This window comes from Periplaneta americana, chromosome 17, assembly GCF_040183065.1.
Source record: "Periplaneta americana isolate PAMFEO1 chromosome 17, P.americana_PAMFEO1_priV1, whole genome shotgun sequence".
NCBI lineage: Eukaryota > Metazoa > Arthropoda > Insecta > Blattodea > Blattidae > Periplaneta > Periplaneta americana.
Genome location: NC_091133.1, coordinates 48,164,350 through 48,183,192, shown reverse-complemented (window position 1 = coordinate 48,183,192; position 18,843 = coordinate 48,164,350). Strand labels below are relative to the sequence as shown.

Below are 18,843 nucleotides of genomic sequence, written 5' to 3'. Positions count from 1 at the left end.
GTCTAACATTAATTTATGGCTCTAGAAAAATGTTCTTCATTTCCGGTGTAAATGTTTGTCTCCTAGACCATTCTTTTCTCTTCTAATGGGAAGTCCTATCGCTGCTGGTCCCACTCATACAAAAAAGGGATATTTTGTGAAAGCACTTTGTTGATTCAATAATAAATCAATAACTTTAGTTTAAAATCACCACAAACAGATCACATACGATTTTCATATTCAAGTTTCTCCAGTATCATCTTTATATTGTCATATGGTTCAGATACAGGCCGCGCAGCGGCAGCAGTGAGAACATGAAATATTTAATTCATATTCACATTAACCTAACAACTTACAGAGAGATTAGTTTAAAATTGCAGCAAAAAATTGTCAACAAATAATTAAAAATATTATTTTTGTACGAACACACTGAAAAATACACAAAGATTCAGAAAGATTCAAACTATAAATGTGCAAAGTTTCATAACTGTGGGATAGTTTCTGAGAAAAGTGTACCTAAAATAGGTAATATTAACATGGCGGGAATAGGATCTACAATCCCCCCCTAAAATATTACAATTAAATAAAATCAGTTACATTAAATATCTCACTGTAAAATTATTTCTATGATTGTAATTCATACTCAAAACAAATATTATTACATTTAATGTTATATCTAGAAATCAGTGAGGAACGTTTGATTAATTGGCATTATTCGTATATAAAAATATTTATAAAAATAATAACTTAATAACTATTAATTTGATTAAATTCAAATTTGGTAATATTATTACTGTTAATACAGTTAATTCACAGCAAAAAAGTTTAAGGAAACCTGTCAATAAATGTGGAAGTTCGAATATTCAGTCCCCGCATTCCTTAACTAAAAATAAAATTGCGAATTGTGGAATATTCTGATGTGATGGGCAAAAACTAAGAACATTTTTATAATCGGCACACAAAAGTCGATGAGAAACGCTATTTAGTTCCAATTCATAGAAAAACATGCTGCACGGTGTTATCAGCAACTACAATTTCAAATTGTTTTCTTTTTATTACATTTATTATTATGATTAACAAGTTATGGTAACAAGCCAATTCAACTTGAAATATTAAATGATATTATTAACAGAAATAGGAACACTATGAATTAATTAATTATTAGCACTATACATCCTATGCCTAATACTGTAAGTTCATAATATGTTCAATCAATTTTCCATTTGATTTAAGTTGTACCGAGTAGTCAGTACCACCATAGTAAACAGAGAGGTGACTTGAGAGATCTTGTATATATTTTTGGGTTATCTACAGGAGATAACAAAATATGCCGCCCTCACACTTTGAATGTTATTACTCTTGTTATGGAAACAGGATATGATTTCTAAATGTTGGAGAAGTCTCGTCATAGGTTGAAAATAGAAAAAATATTTTCCAAATCAGAAAAAATTCCTGAATCATACCGAGAGGTAATTATAACACTTCCAATTCTTATCATTTCAGATTTCTCTCATATCGCAAAATTAAGATGAACCTTCAAGAATATACAATCATCCTATTACCTCTTCTTTTTAGTAGAATATGTGGATTTATCAGAAGTGATAAAGGACTCGCAGAATCAATTTTGGATTTCATAGGAAAAGGCACAGAATATCGTGAAGAAGAGCCACCGGATGCAGCCACAATTCTTCCCGAGTACGACTTCATTATTGTGGGTGCCGGAGCAGCTGGTAGCGTAGTGGCCAACCGCCTCAGCGAGATCTCAGAATGGGACATTCTACTTCTAGAGGCTGGAGGCAGTGAGAACTTTGTGATGGACATACCACTCATGGCATCTTTGTTTCAATTCACGGAAACTAATTGGAAATACAGCTCAATTCCAAACAACAATGTCTGTCTTGGCATGGAGGAGAAGAGGTGTTTGTATCCAAGAGGTAAAGTCATGGGTGGAAGTACAACAATTAACTATATGGTGTACACTCGGGGAAACCGAAGGAATTATGATGAATGGGAAAAGATGGGAAATTCTGGGTGGGGATACAAAGACGTCTTGCCTTACTTTCTGAAGCTTGAAAATATGACGATTCCAGAGCTGGCAGCAGACAAGTATCATTCAACGACCGGAGAATTACGGGTTTCCTATGCACCGTACAGAACACAATTAGCTGCTGCATTCCTGAAAGCTGGTTCAGAATTAGGGTACAATATTGTTGATTACAACGGCGAAACTCAAACAGGTTTCGCCTACTTGCAGTCAACAACAGCAAATGGCACACGATGGAGTGCTTCTAGGGCTTTTCTTCATCCAATAAAAAATAGAAACAATTTACATGTTAAAAAGAGAAGTCTTGTATGTAAAGTTCTTATTTATCCGAACACTAGAACCGCATATGGAGTTGAATTTATCCGCGATAATAAAAAATACACTGTTCGTGCCAGAAAAGAAGTAATATTATCAGCAGGTGCAATTAATTCTCCTCAGATACTCATGTTGTCAGGGATAGGGCCTAGAAAGCATCTGGAACAATTAAATATTCCGGTAATACAAGATTTACCGGTTGGATATAACCTCATGGACCATCCAGCTATACCATCTGCATCATTTTTAATAAATCAGACAGTTGCATTAGTTACAAATGATCTCATTAGCGATAGAAATAACTTAATCGACTTCATGTCATATCATCGTGGTCCATTCACAATACCAGGTGCTGGGGAAGGAATTGCGTTTTTTGATACTAAAGACCCTCAGAATCCAGATGGTAATTCAAATTTGGAGCTCTTTTACTTGTCTGCCGCAATTCCTTCAGATATATCGTATTACAAAATGTTAGGCTACAGCAACGAGCTTTACAACTATGTCTTCAAACAAATTGAAGGTAATCACAGTTTCTCCTTAATACCAATAGTAATGCAACCAAAAAGTAGAGGTAGAGTTTTCTTACAATCTTCTGATCCACAACAAAAACCTCTCATTGACTACAACTTTTTAGAACATTCTGAAGATATGGAGACGTTGTTATATGGGATAAAGCTGATGCTGAAAGTGAGCAAGACATCTGGATTTCAGAAGTTCGGCTCGAGATTGCATGACGTTCCTGTTCCTGGTTGTGAAAACCTTCTCTTTGGATCGGATGATTATTGGCGCTGCTATGCAAGACAGCTCGCAGCTGTTGTTTGGCATGTGAGTGGCACTTGCAAGATGGGCCCTCTGTGGGACTCAGGATCAGTCGTGGATTCCAAATTGAATGTGTACGGCGTCAGAGGCCTCCGAGTCATCGATGCATCTATTATGCCAATGATTCCAGCTGCCCATACCGCTACTCCTACTATGATGATTGGCGAGAAAGGCGCAGATCTTGTGAAAGATTACTGGGTATACTAATGATTCATTTTGTATGTCATATAATATGGAAGTGTTCATACAAATCATTTTCGGTATTTAAGTGCAAGTTTCGAGCATTTCTGCAGTAAAAAAATAATTTGACATATACAGTCTTTTATTTTTCTGTAAACTCACCTGTCCTTTTATTCATTGCAGCGGTTTTATTAAGATATAATATATACCAGTCAATTTCTCAAAATATAGGCCTATGTACGAACTATAATCTACTAGTATATACAAAAGATTATCATTTGCACACTTAACACTGAAAATTAAGCAGAAAAATGCTATATTATTTAAAGCAAACTCACAAGAAAATCTTCCTATATCAGGTCAAACCTTTCCACTCAATAATTCGTATTGTGAACATTAAATACGAAAAAAATGCCAATATGCATAATAGTAAACCACAAAAACCAGTTTCCAAACTTATGATACTCTAACATTTTTCTTTGAGTAGTACCGGCTGAACATAATACGGTTCAACTGAAATGGGTGCCAGGACAAGTAGGGATTCGCGGTAATGAGAGAGCAGATGAGGCTGCTAAAAAGGGAACTGAGATCCCATTCATAGGACCTGAACCTGTTCTGGGATTATCCTTAAGACAGTAAAGCAGGTTATCAGGGACTGGGCTCTCAAGAAACACAAAAACTACTGGAACTCAAGTGAGGGCTGTAAACACTCAAAGGCCCTCATAAGAGATCTTAATAAAAACAGGTCAAGTCACCTGTTAAAATTGAGCATGAAACAGCTCCGCTGGGCAGTTGGATTCCTTACAGGACACTGTGCCCCCAAACAGAACTTGTTTAGGATGAGACACAATATCAGCTCAACCTGCACTCATTGTTCCCAAGGAGATGAGTCTGTAACTCATCTACTGTGCGAATGCAATGCACTCGCTCATCAAAGAGCTCTCATCTTTCAGAAACGTTTTTAAAAGCTTGATGAACTATCAACTATCCCAGTACATAGTTTGATTCAGTTCATTAAGAACATCAAACTATTGGACTGATGGGATATCATGACGGGAATGCGCAATAGATCTTTTAGATCGCAGTTTTAGGGCTGTTATAGCCCTCCCCCTTTTAAATTCAATTCAAATTCGAGTATATATTGAATCCCATGTTCCCAGTAGTTCGTCATTTCTCATTAGCTAGCCCTGTAGGCTAAATAAAAACATTTTGTCTTCAACCTCCTCATATTTGATTACTATTGCCAGATAATAAAATACACAGATCATAATAGGTAAACGTAGCTGAATTGCAAGTTACAGATTATTATCAATATGTTTCTTGCTGTAATGTTAAGAGCGAAGCTTTCTGCTCGTATTCTGCAAAAGAAAGTGAAAGTGTTGTTCGGATATTAATAGAAATAAATATTTTTACTCTTATTTGGAAACTATATACGTGTCTTTCAGTTTGCTTTGGTACCAATGTGTGTAAGATGCTTTTAATTATACTATTTACTCGTGTACTAATTTTAGAAAGCTGCTTCGATAACATACTAAGAAATTTTCCCCAATATTCGATATCTCTTTTCTGTTATGTACAGTATTCATATTAGGTACTTTTAACTTACAGACTTTCTTCATACCTTGCCATTGATTTCAACACAGAGGTGGTATCTGCGTACCATTGACTATCTGATAAGTTCAAAAATTCCAAGAGTTTCCGCGATGACCATTGCAGCTGTAGCAACAAGGACAACCAATTCTTCTGAGGTATCTATAGGGGTCGAACAAATGAGATGCCATTTCTGTGTTGAAGTCAATGGCGAACTGTAACGTTTGTACTTTAAACATCTGAACTCTCCTTTCGTGGAAATAGTACTTAGTACGTACCAACGAGTTAGAAATAAGAATATAGAGTGGCGATCACGCCGCCATATTTTAACTAGTCAACAAGTGGGCGTGGTTCCTATAGGACAATACGGAAAGTGACTCTATAGAACATGTTGCATGTTATGAATCTTATTTTATATCGCATTAACCCATATATTCCATTTTACTAACACTTCTTTATTTTAACAGCGGTCAGGAAACGAATGCAGCAATAGTTTATTCCTTACACCTTACGTTAACGTCGAAGCTTAAAGATGTGGATACAAGTCTGCGTGGTTCCTATAGGATGTGGCTGAAAGGGCTGTATATAACGTGTTGCATCTTGTGAATATTATTTTATATTGCAGTAATTCATATCAAATTTTTACCAGTGGGAAGGAAACCCACGCAACATTTTATTCCATACACATTGCATTGACACTGAGGCTTTATGATGTGAAACAAATACAGAAGTGGGCTTGATTCCTATAGGATGAAACGGAAAGGGTAGTCCAGTAACACTTCCTTATTTTTAATAGTCGTTAGTAAACCCATGCAGCAATTTTATTCCATACATCTTAGCTAACTGGAGTTGACATGTTTTCTTTCTTTCGACTACAATGAATCATCGATAGAGTGAAAAGTAAGTAATGAGCATATTAAAATGTCTAAAAACACATTAACTTTTTGTAAATTAGTAATGATGGCATTAAGAAAATGCAGATGAGATCGAACACACTTTCAGTGGAAGACACGTAAGCTTCAGTTTCGTCGGAGAGATATAGGCTACTTCAAGTCGTATTCATACCAGTATGTTATACAGATCTGAATTCTGGTGGCTGGTGGTGTTCTACTGAAATTTCCTCTGCCACAGAAGAGAAAGCTTCTTCGGTGGAGGCCTAGAAGTCTGTCTTCTTTTTAAATGAGATGGAAAATCGAATATAGTTGGTATTGCATTGGGCAACAAACATCTCCTCTCGTTTACAAAATACATGTTTTTAGTATCGAAATGTGCGGAACACAAATCACTATGTATTGTGGGAAACCATTTGTGAAACCCACTGCTTAGTTAAGAAATCATTTTTCAGTGGGAATCTCTGAAAACAATGAACATGTTACAGAATCTTTCTATCAATAACAGACTGTTATTACATGTATATTAATACCAAATTATAACAGACTCCTGACTAGAAATATGACATATTCTTTGTTTTATCGCTTCGGTTGTTACAGTTATAAGCAGACCACACAAAAGGCATCTTAATTACGGGATTTACAAATCTAAACGTGGTTATACGTCTCTTCCTGCTAAAGCGAGCTAACCAGTTAAAACATGGCGGCCGGTAGTTCAAGCTAGTACCACCAACAGCGCTGATACAGACGTGAACGCCACTCTATAGTATACTTCTAGCTCGTTGGTACGTACAGGTGTGACCCACCCTAGCGGAAAATCGGTTGATATAACATGAATTTTGCTACCTACATTAAAAAGTTCATCTTGGCCCCATCTATTTACTTTAAACGTTGTAAAAGGCCTTTTGATCATGGAGCAGCGATACAGAACTGGCGAGAGAGGAGTGGAAAGCATGGGGAAAGCGTTCGTTCCCCGTCCACAGTCCAATGGCGTTGAATGACGTCACTGTGCCCCGTACGCAATCGCATAACACAGACACTGAATACATATCCCCTCCCCTATCAAGTCGATGACGCGGAGTTAGAAGGAAGAGATGAATGACGTATCCGATGAGTAAAGTAACACCACAACTGTCATCCAGTTCTGCAAGCCCTTTCATATAGGATACACGCTCCAGGACCCCTAACCGCTCTACCATATCAGCGCCCTTCTAGCGAGAAAACGATCGATGTACATGAATTTTCGTACATAAAAAAGTTGTTCCCTTGACCTTCCCTACCATCCCTCAAACGTTGTAAACAAACTTTAGTATCACCCTATATATTACAATCTTTCACTCTACGAAAAACGAACATTTGCAATACTATAACAATTTTATTTTGAAATGATTACGGAAGTAGAGCTTGCAGCTCCTCCCATACTTAAAGTTTTTGGTATATTGTCTGTCTGTGTCGTTATTGAATATACAGTTAATAGTATAAGAGTTATTGCAACTGTTATTAAATGTTATTATATTGATGAAATCATTTAAATATTGCTGTCAAATAACTGAATTGAAATATTACTTGTGCAGTAATGCCAGTATTTATTGCAGTGTCACTGGAAATCACTATGCTACTAACTGACCAAAACCTCTTTATCCATCCGTCCGCGTATATTATGTGTACGCTTTTTTCTTCGAAATAATGTGTTATATTAGTACGAAACATGTATTTGACAATACGCTCTTGAAATATGGACAAGAATTAGGCCTAACTGTGTAAAAATTTTTCAATAATTAACAACATGTAATTGTTTGAATATTTTTTGTCATAAACGTAACTAATAATATGAATTAATTTTCTTCTTATAATTAATTTATTTCAAGAAATAGTCTGCCCAGGCAATCATGGGTTGCCAAAAACACAGAATAACACACATATAAGAATAGTAATGTTTACAGTAAGATAGACGAGTCAAATTGAAATGTGAACTAGGAGCTTAAGTTTAAGAAATAATAAATTTGTACATATATATGTAACAATCACACACTAACGAATAGAAAAGGGGGGGTTATGATATTCCGTATAAATGATTTTTCAGAATTGCCACAGATCCTTTAATGGTTGAAGTAATTATTTTTGGAATGATGTCAAGGTAATATATGGTATTTAATGGGAAAATATTGATTATTATATTCAGGAAAATACTTCATTGCAAGATTTATTAAACACAATTGTGTCCAACATTTAACTGTTTTTATTAAAACATTTCAAAACTTAAAATATGTATGAGTGAAATGAACGAATCAAGATATTTTATCGTTTAATCAACAGGTAAGAATTTATATAAGTCGCAGTAGTTAAGTGTTATGTTTCAAAAATAAACAAATTATTTTCAGTATGTTATTTACTTAAAAATCTTAATTATTAGGGATAAAATGTAATATGTACGATGAATGTCAAATTATCAAAAGCAATAGTTACAGATGGCAGATTTTCGCAATCACGATAAATGTAAAATGTACAAAAATGTTTTCAAAACAAAATAATGTTAATGTTTAAAAGCATGTTAAGTAGCTATATTACTGTAGTATTTTAAACCGCGATAAAATGCGAAATTGAGTACTAAATGCGAAATGTGTTTCTGCAAAATAAGAGCATAATTACATTTTCTGAGGTATTGTTTTTATAAAAAAAATCAGAATCTACCTAAAGGCCCCGTAGCCAAGACTATCTAGACAGCTTTATTTTGGCCCATGGAGGCACGAAGCTGTACAATTGCGGCAAGGGGGGTTTGAGAATGTAAACAAGCCGTAACGTGTTCTCTCTCCCTAAGGATCAACCATACTGAAAGGTAAGGGGGATGTGACCTTGCGTTACTGTTTACATTCTCCAACAATCCCTTGCCACGTTACATGGAACGCAGATTGCGATGTTAGCGTCATCTAAGCGGTAGCTTTCTTAACTAACGCATGCCCGGTTAAGTATGTAACATGTTTAAAAACTCTGACTTACAATAAAGTACTGTTTTTATTATTAAAAACTCTGACTTACAATAAAGCACTGTTTTATTATAAAATTATAAGTGTTTGCTTAATACCGGGAATAGGGCAGAAACATAGTGTTCTTGCTCTCACAGAGGTGCCATTTCTTCCTATTTTATCTTATCTTATTCTTTGCATGACGTGACATTCATAAGATGTGGCAACGTCGTATTAATTAGAAGATATAATACAGTCAATTCTGTGCTTTCTTTGCACTCCTTCAAGTTGAAATCGGAGATTGTAATGGTTTTGTTATCTTAAGAACATCTTCTGTTATTAAAATCTAGATTTTATTATAGGCAAAGATTTTCCAAACATGGCCTAAAATGTACCCATAATGCATACCAGTTGTCAGCTGTTGTCAACTTACAGCTTTACCTTTGAGGTTGAAACAAAATTTATTTCGTACTTGTGAGTTTTATGAGAAGTGCGAATAGATAGAAACAAGAAAAGGGACATAACAAATTATAAGCCTACTCGAAGCAAAATTACAATAATATGTGCTTTGGGAGAATCGGCTCTCTTCGTGTATCGAGACATACACGTAGTTTGGAGAGTGCAAAGTCACAAATATAGAACAGGAAAAGGAACGAGTGAATACTCTAAATTCTAAAAGCGACAGATGTTATAAATGGTTACATTCTTTGTGAAGAAATGGAGGCACTGAAGTGGATTCTGATAGCAGGGATTAAAAACACCATGAAAATGATCGCGTTTCTTGCTTACAACATTCGGTCTATTGAATTTACAAATTTATTTATTGCCCTTCGGTCTTTTCTAACACTGTCAGTGACTATGACACGTAATAAATATGTCCATTGAATTAGACAAAATCCTAAAATACTTCGCAAACAGAATGACAAGAAAGATAATTTTTTCACATTACAAATAATATTAATATGCCTTTTTATTTGTATTCATATGTTAATACTTAGGATTATTGCAAATAAAAGGTGTCTATGTGCATGTGTATATCCAATGCCTACCCACGTACTAGGGTGAGTGTTGATGTAAGTGTAGAGTAGGTTATGGGTGAGGATGACGATGAAGCTGAGAAAGGGAGAAGTGGAAACCAGGTGCCGGCACGTAGCCTACTTCTTTTGAATAGCACCAAGGTGGTCGCCAGGCTTAACGTCCTCGTCCGACGGACGTATCACTATCAACAGTGCCTTCTCTCCATGTGCACCGGGGAGAAATTTGGGATTTAACTCAGGCAAAATCTAGTGATTAGATGTCGTGCACCACCACCTCTCCTAGTTCCGACTTAGAAATTTTACATGAAAACCTCTGACCATGCCGAGAATCGAATCCGGCTGCTCTGGAGGCAGACGCGATACTACAGAGCTAAATCAGCAGGCCGCAAACAAAGGTAGCCTATACATTACTTCCTAATAATGCTGTTTTTACAATTTGATTAAAATTACGTGTAATATTTTCAATACATCATCATAGCAATAGAACAGGATATTTTCTAAATATTTAGAGTTTTGTACTAACTAGAGTTAATCAAGGTATTTGTTTTGTTTGTTTACTTCTATTCTTTCTTAGCATTAAATCACATGCACTTATTAAATGCATATTTTGATTTATTTTCGTTGTTTAATAGAGGTAAAGTCTATAATAAACTATATTTACCGGTATACATGCTGCAGACCTGGTGTGTGAACATGGGGCTCCCAATTTTTTTTTAATTGGGGTCTACAACTCCTATGTACATCTATTATCAGGCAATACATCTCAGTTGACGAAATGTGTCAGAGGAAGAACAATATTATTTGTATACATCTGAAATCTGATTAGTGTAACATGTAGCTAATCGGCGATGTATACAATGGAGGGGGAAAGAAATTGGCTATCCTACTCCATTATCTCCTGGTATAGTTGCCTCATAAGTGATGCCTTATTAGTGTCACTTGTGAGATTGAGACTAGCGTCGTGCATTACAGACGCTATGTTCGGTTCAAGTTTGTCGAGTATGGTGAACTTCGATATTCGCCGATGTTCGCTTTGTGGAAAGCGGTCTGTCTTGTTTGTTCAGCCTTGTTATGAAAAATATTCGCTGTTCTTCACATGTTTTAACCGCTTAATTATTTTAGTGCATACCATACTATTAGATTTCTATGTGGAATAAAACGAATTTTGTAACATCTTGGTTGCCTCTCTCATGTTCAAACATTACAGGACACTAGTTGAGATCTGTCTTCGGACAGTTGACTAAATAAAAACAACAATTTTATATTGGATCTACATTTTCGTATATAACTTTTCTTTTCGCTCTGAAATTTTCAAGGAGAGTCTGGATCTGAATTTTGGAAGATTTCATGTGACAGAATAAAATAACCGAGAAGATGTGGCATGAAAGCATTACTGAATCTGTGCAAATTCGACTATTGAATGGTAATATATTCTGGTGTTTGAAAATTAGAATTTGATAATTGAAAGGCAGTGTAAGCATCCAAACAGCGGAAAATATATTTTATCTTTAATTCTTTCTCGGGTTCTTACCTGGCTGAGAACCCAAAAAGAATTAATCAAATCCACTCACCTGGCTGAGAACCCGAGAAGAATTAATCAAATCCACTCACCAGGCTGAGAACCCGAAAAGAATTAATCAAATCCACTCACCTGGCTGAGAACCCGAGAAGAATTAATCAAATCCACTCACCTGGCTGAGAACCCGAGAAGAATTAATCAAATCCACTCACCTGGCTGAGAACCCGAAAAGAATTAATCAAATCCACTCACCTGGCTGAGAACCCGAAAAGAATTAATCAAATCCACTCACCTGGCTGAGAACCCGAGAAGAATTAATCAAATCCATTCACCTGGCTGAGAACCCGAAAAGAATTAATCAAATCCACTCACCTGGCTGAGAACCCGAAAAGAATTAATCAAATCCACTCACCTGGCTGAGAACCCGAGAAGAATTAATCAAAAACAGCGACGGGAAAGTCTAATCTCGCATATTTTATTTACTTATCTAAAAGAACTAGATATTTATTATTATCAGTAGCGAAATAGTGAAGTAAAATTAGATAGACGATGTCAGAGCATTACAAATTCATGTGCCACAGCATACTCGGTTATTGATCCCACAAAATCTGCGGGAAATCGAACTTATTTCCTAGGTCAGAACCTCAACAGAATGCACATCGTTTTCTGTTAATGATATGAATAGTGAATATTTTTATCTACGCTTCATTTACAGAGCTTTGATAGTTGGCTTGCACTCGTGAACATAATCGTGCCATAATCCGATTGGCTATTGCATACCACTAACAATGTGATTGTAGCAGAAATTCAGACGTTAGCAGCTTGTCATTGGCAGTTGCGCTATTATTAGGTCCTCACATTCGAATGTGGAACCAGAGTTCTGCAATTCTGTTCATGTTCGCAATCTCTGTTCCGCTAATGAACAATATACCCTAACAGTAATTTGGAATATCAATCTTGGTCTTAAAAGTTGTAAATATTGTATTATAATAGTGCTATGTAAAGAGTATATATATATATATATATATATATATATATATATATATATATAACTAAATTAAAAATTTACAAATTGTTATTTAGCATCTTTCATTACCTGACAACCTCAGAATTTGCTTCCCTTAACTTCAAATTCAACTTATTAATCATTTTCACCTTTAAGCATATGAGAATAATAAATCAGTTTAGAAATAACAAAATTTTTTACGGTTGCTCGTAATATGCTAAAGATCTACAGAAGATTGAGCGTTTTGTTCAAGTATATATATATTATATATATATATATATATATATATATATATATATATTTGTTTCATTTGGTTTACTTCATGACGCTTTATTAGCTGCGATTGTTATCTAGTATTGTCTGAGTGAAAGTAAGGTGATAATGCCAGCGAAATGAATCCAAGGTCCAGCATCGAAAGTTTCATAGCATTCACTCTTAATGAGTTAAGGAAAGACTCCGGAAAAAAATTCAACCAGGTAACTTTTTCCAACCATGATTTGAACTTGAGCCCGCTCGTTTCACTGTCAGACATCCCAATCGTTACTTCGCAGCAGTGGACTCAAATATGTTTTATTTAATGCCAGAAAATATGTATTTTACAAATATATATATATATATATATATATATATATATATATATATAAATATCACAAGTACTGATTATTTTGAGAAAATTTAATTGAAATAAACGTATGTTTTTGCCGTGATATTTATTTCGAGACCGCATATCGAGAAGTATCATCAATTACATTTCCATTTATCTCCTACCTCAAGCAGTAGTCAGCTTTTCTTCTCGAACGAGCACCCATTCTTATATGATCTCGGCTATCGCAAGACATCTCGCATTAATTTTAGCTCCGCACCAATCAGTATACAGAATGTTTAACGCAGTCTACTATATACAGTCACGAAGCTTGAGTTGTTGAGGTAACTGGCAACAATAGAATATGCCGGTACTATTTCGCATTTCTGTAATGAGGCGATAGTAGCAATCCTAGTGGTTAGCAACTATCTATGGATGCATATTCCCTACGTATTGAGCTTCGCGACACTATATACTAGACTGTGGTTTTATCCTCATTTATTTATTTCCTTGTTCGTTGGTGTTTAAACTATAGGTTCATTTATTCGTCCTATAACTTCATATCCAAATCTTACCATGTTTGCTTAGCGCTTTGTACAGTGCCCTCATTTTACGAGGAAACTAGATGCAATGGAACTCCGGCGTATACATTATTGCATGTCGTGCTTGCACCGACGGGGAGCGTGTTCCGGTACTACCGGCAAATCAAGACATTTAGCAACTACAGAATAAAATAAATCCACGCAAGCTTTTGTAGGAATGTTACAGTCAGGATATTTACGAGTAAATCTCCGAACGTATCTCCTATAGTACTGGTAATCTTTTTTCATGTAACATTCCACCAAATAAATTCGCTGTTCAGCCGTATACTTCATTTTACAATCGATTACTTAACACACAAGCAACAGCCACACACACGTTCCGGTACAATTCTCAGAAGCAACTAACTGCTGGGATGTCTTGCAGATTGGCGTCCCACGCTGCCGTCGGGAGAGCAGGAAGTCGGCCGACGGCGGCGGAATGATGCGAAGTTTCCTCGCGAAATGATAGTGCTATACAGCTATAACAACTTCGATAGCAATAATCGAATCGAAAGCACCGATGACAGCAATAGAAAGCTCTTTGGAATGAAACAAATGAAAGCAGGATAAAATACTATCAAATATTAGTTTTCAGCACCATGTTTCTGACTAACATAGCAGGACGAGTTTCACTAGTCAGGTAAGAATCAATCAATAAGCTTGCCATTGGCTGAGACATGTTAGGGTGGAATTTGTACAGCAGTTGCAAACTGGTTTCAACAGTCACGAGCATGCGCATATATGGATTTTACTGTTCGTGCAGCGATAACTTCAAACTCTGATTGTTGCTGACTAAAAGTCATGCGTTCTTTCTGCATGCCATACTGTCATAAACCAAATCCTGAGAGTCAAAATTGATTTGCGGATCAAGTGCAAACCAATTCTCAAATCAAAATTGACGTATGCGTTTAAGATAATTGTGCCACCTGTTTTATACATTTTATAACATGATCTAAATGCCAAAAATACATAATATAAAATAAGCGTGCGTATTGCACATTTACTGCATTTTTCATTCAGTAGCTCTGATATTTATATTCATTTTCTCGATACGTCATGTCAAGTACTTAATTATAATTAATAATTATTATGCGCCCCATATATGCGTTGACTACCTAAGTCTGATTGGACCAGGTGGCATTCGTGAATACGACGCCATCATACCCCAGCCCTAACAGGGCCAGGACCTATCCTCGGGTACTTGATAAGCTCCAAGGGTATTCGATATCAGAAACCCGTACTACAACCAAGACTTCAGCCAGCACTCTTTTTCAATTATTTAAAATGGTTGATGTAATGGGGGTGGATGGAGAATGTCGGTAGAATAATAGAGGGGAACGAAGTGTCTCAAGAAAATTCTCTGCCATGTCTTTGTGCACCACAAATTTCCATCACGGCCTGAGATATGATATGATATGATATGATATGATATGATATGATATGATATATGATATGATATGATATGATATGATATGATATGATATGATATGATATGATATGATATGATATGATATGATATGATATGATATGATATGATATGATATGATATGATATGATACTATTTATTCATCTATCATATATCTGTAAGACAGACCTGTTACAATTCTACATTACCTCAGATCTGCCTTACTTTAAATTTTAATCACCTATGCCAAGTCTCACAACCAAAAACAATAAACAATAAACAAAAACAAAACAAACAAAAAACACACACACATATATACTACAAGATCAATTTAATACAACATTACTTTTAACTTTTCTCTTCCCATTTCATCTTCACTATCATTAAAAATTTGCCAAATTTATTTAACTCTATTATACCGGTTATATTACATATTTCCTAATATTCTACGTACCTATTCATTTTCAAAAATTTATTATTGATCCATTTATTTCCTTGTATTGCCAGTTACTTGACATTCTAATAATATAAGGAACGCGTCTTCTTCCATGCCGCAAAGGGGGCAGATATCCTTCTCTATGGTACCCCTCCCGTTTTTCAATTTCCATATTTCTAGTCTGCACCATCCTCACTTTACCATTATTTATTCTGACATGTTCTTCTTGTTCCCATGACGTTTTAATGTCCTTATAGTTGCTTAATGTTCTTAATTCGTTGAGATTTTGATATAATTCCTGTCTCGTAGTTTCATTACACCTCTCTTTTACGATTTTACAAATTACATTTAAATTCATTACTCCAATTTCCTCCCATAACCATCTTAGACCTAATCTACTCAACTTGTTCTTTAAATCTTCTAGCCAATTTAATTTCAAATTCGTGTCCCGAAGAAACTGCAAACACTTCTTTTCAATGGCATTATCCTCCTTCTCCAAAATATGACCTAAGAATTTTATTTTCCTTACTAGTATCGTTCTCATAATAATATATACCCACATTTCGAATCTAGCAGCTAGGTTAGAGGCGTTCCACGGGATTCTTAGAAATGTCTTACAAAATTTAGTTCTAATTCTATCAATAACCTGGCTAGATAAATCATTACCCCAAATTTCTATATTATACAATATTTTCGATTCTACCATAGCTCTATAAATATTAAACAGGTTTTTTTATCTCTATATTCTGTCATTTGTTCAAGCACTTATCTATCGCTGTGAGTGCACCATCAACTTTATTAAATGCAACGTCATTTTCAGTCATCCATTTAACCTTCCTACCTAATAATTCACCTAAATATGTGAATCTAGAACCATCAAGACTTAATTTTCTCCCCCACAGCTGTCGCCCAGCTCCCACCAAATATGGAAAGCTACATAACCATCAAACTGGACGACTATTAATTCTGATCTTAACAATTTTAAAGTATTTTAGTTAATTTTATCATCAGCAATTGTAACATTTTATCACGGCCCATAGAGCCGCCTTGTATTTATATTGTAATTTCTGCCTTACAATTATTGTTTTTAAATAGAAACATGCCTTTTAATTTTAACATTAATTGAGTTTACTTGTACGGCAACATATAGTGTACTCACACCATACATATGGGCTTACTTGTTTCTGATGATGGCTCCATAGAGCCGAAAACGTTCAAATAAATATATAATATGTAACAAAATATTGTATAACCAATATATTTGTTAAATAAGGATAAGCATAGACGGCACATGTAATAAATTGTCATTTATTCCATCAAGACTTCGCCGCGAAACTAACCAGGATCGCCAGGAAGGAAGACAAGCTAAGCGCTTGACAAGCCACAGACGAAGTTATTAGTAGTTGTATACAAACAAATTATTCGGCATTCAACCTTTATTTCTGGCAAACCTGTATCAAGGGGGACGAGAAATTAATGTGTGAGAGTGCAATAGTCGCTGAAGATATGTTAGAAGAGGAGTCCAAATGTGAAGTTGTTACGACACGTAAGTGACACACAATAAGCCTCAGGCTGCAACGTAAAGCCTTCAGGTCCCTCTTCCAGTCACTGAAGAAAAAAGTACATTTTGTCCCTCTTAACCTTGAGAGATAATTATTGCAAGAAACTAATACAGTAGATTCCTATCCTCGCTATAACGTGATCTATCACGTTCTGGCCTAGGCTTGGAACATTTTAGTATCCACTTTGCTAAATGTTTCATTAATACTTAATTTGTTTCTACAGATCTGCGTGATATAAATTTCATCTCTGAAGTCTTCCTATAAACAATATGAAAGGTTTTGTGTGTCTCATAGTTATTTTATATTCTACTTCACATACTGCATGTTTTAATGTTCATGGAAATTCAGTATTAGTAAGAATAACAACTTTGGAACAAAACATGTTGCTTGAGCGATTATGCAAGCACTGAACCCCAGCATATAACTGAATTTCCGATATCCGATATTTGATGGTGTTGTGTACTCACGACTCCTCAGAGTAAATAACTGGAGGCAGTGCAAACAAGAAGCTATATAACAGCTCCAACCGACCGTCAGGGCAGTGCCTAGGGTATTGCCATTGTATCTCCTTGTACAGACATCTCCCTTTTCCCTTCAGTCATTGCATATTTGCTATCTATTTGTATACTGTTGGTCAATATGACGTTAGACACTGAAGTCTCTTCCATCTTACTTTAAATTGGAGCTATAATTCGCTAAGGAGAGACATTACCTTTTACAGTATATGTGAATTATTTACATGAGATGTATCTATTCCTACTTTCTTCAACGTGTGTGAGATGGTAATATGAGTTATAAGAGCGATATGTTGAAGTTTTCATGTTCGAGGAAAAGTCTGAAAAAGCGAAACGTAGTTGAGCTTTTTTAATTTCCGAGAATTGAAAGAAAACATACCGCTCGTGTATCGTACATTATTTTGTGCGAAGATCGTTTATTACATACTTGAAAGAGGAATTTCTAATTAGTTGCAGTGAAATCTCCATCTTGGTTTCTGTTCAATGACGGCAAATTTGCAAAACAAAAATATCTATCTTCAACATTGTTCCTTTAAAATGTTTTCTGCGTTTACTATACTCCAGCAGGCCGTGATATACGTCTGTCTTTTTCCCCCCAGTCTATGATGAGTCTGGAATCGTGTTGATTTTTTCACGGCTTCCTTAATGTTACTTGCATCACGAATGCAGTAACTTTAGTGGAGTTGTAGAGTTTACTTAATTTTTGCAAATATTTAAAAACAATAATTAACGGTGCAATTTAGGTGAAATTGCAGTGGTAAGTTTCCAATTTATAATTATTACTATATTGAACGTCTCTAAAAATAATATGTTAAAAGCCTAAAGCAGTAAAATCAATATGTCACTTAAGCGGTAAGAAGAGGGAAATTGTTATATGTGTTAGGTTGGGAATACTGAATGTGGAATTTTAGACTTTCCGCGGATTGGTTTTGTGCGGAAACCAAGCAAATACGCACGATGTCGCACAAAATATTTTATGTGACATTTAAAGAAAATAACAGGTATGTATAAATACACCCACGCATTAATATCTACGAGTATAAACAACTGTCGCTTGAAATACAAACATCTTAATTTCCTTCGTAAGAAATTGAATTCTTCTTCATTTATGCCATCACACAAATCGTTCCCCTAAAATTTAGTCCTATCCGTATTGTACAGACACAATAGGGCCGAATGTGAACAAAATTATCCATGAATATACAGCAGGGCTGGGCAGCAAGAGCGGATTCTACTCTCTAACGGGAACCATATGATTTCTCTTCATCCCCTTTCTTCCCCGCCGAACACCGCGCAGCGTTGATTCAGTAACGGATGAATATTAGGCGTCCCCGTTTAGAGTCTGGATCCGCTCCCGATGCCCAGCCCTGATATACAGGGTGTATATATACATGTGTCCATAAATTTGGGGTCGTCTTC

The 18,843-nt window shown here is 35.6% G+C and overlaps 1 protein-coding gene across 1 annotated transcript; it reads left to right on the top strand.

Annotated features, from left to right (window-relative positions):
• Positions 1–1,488: 1,488 nt before the first annotated feature.
• On the top strand, positions 1,489–3,364 carry LOC138692737 (glucose dehydrogenase [FAD, quinone]-like). The gene has a single exon (XM_069815929.1). The coding sequence runs from the start codon at positions 1,508–1,510 to the stop codon at positions 3,362–3,364; it is 1,857 nt and encodes a 618-aa protein (XP_069672030.1). The 5' UTR covers positions 1,489–1,507.
• The last annotated feature ends 15,479 nt before the right edge of the window (positions 3,365–18,843 follow it).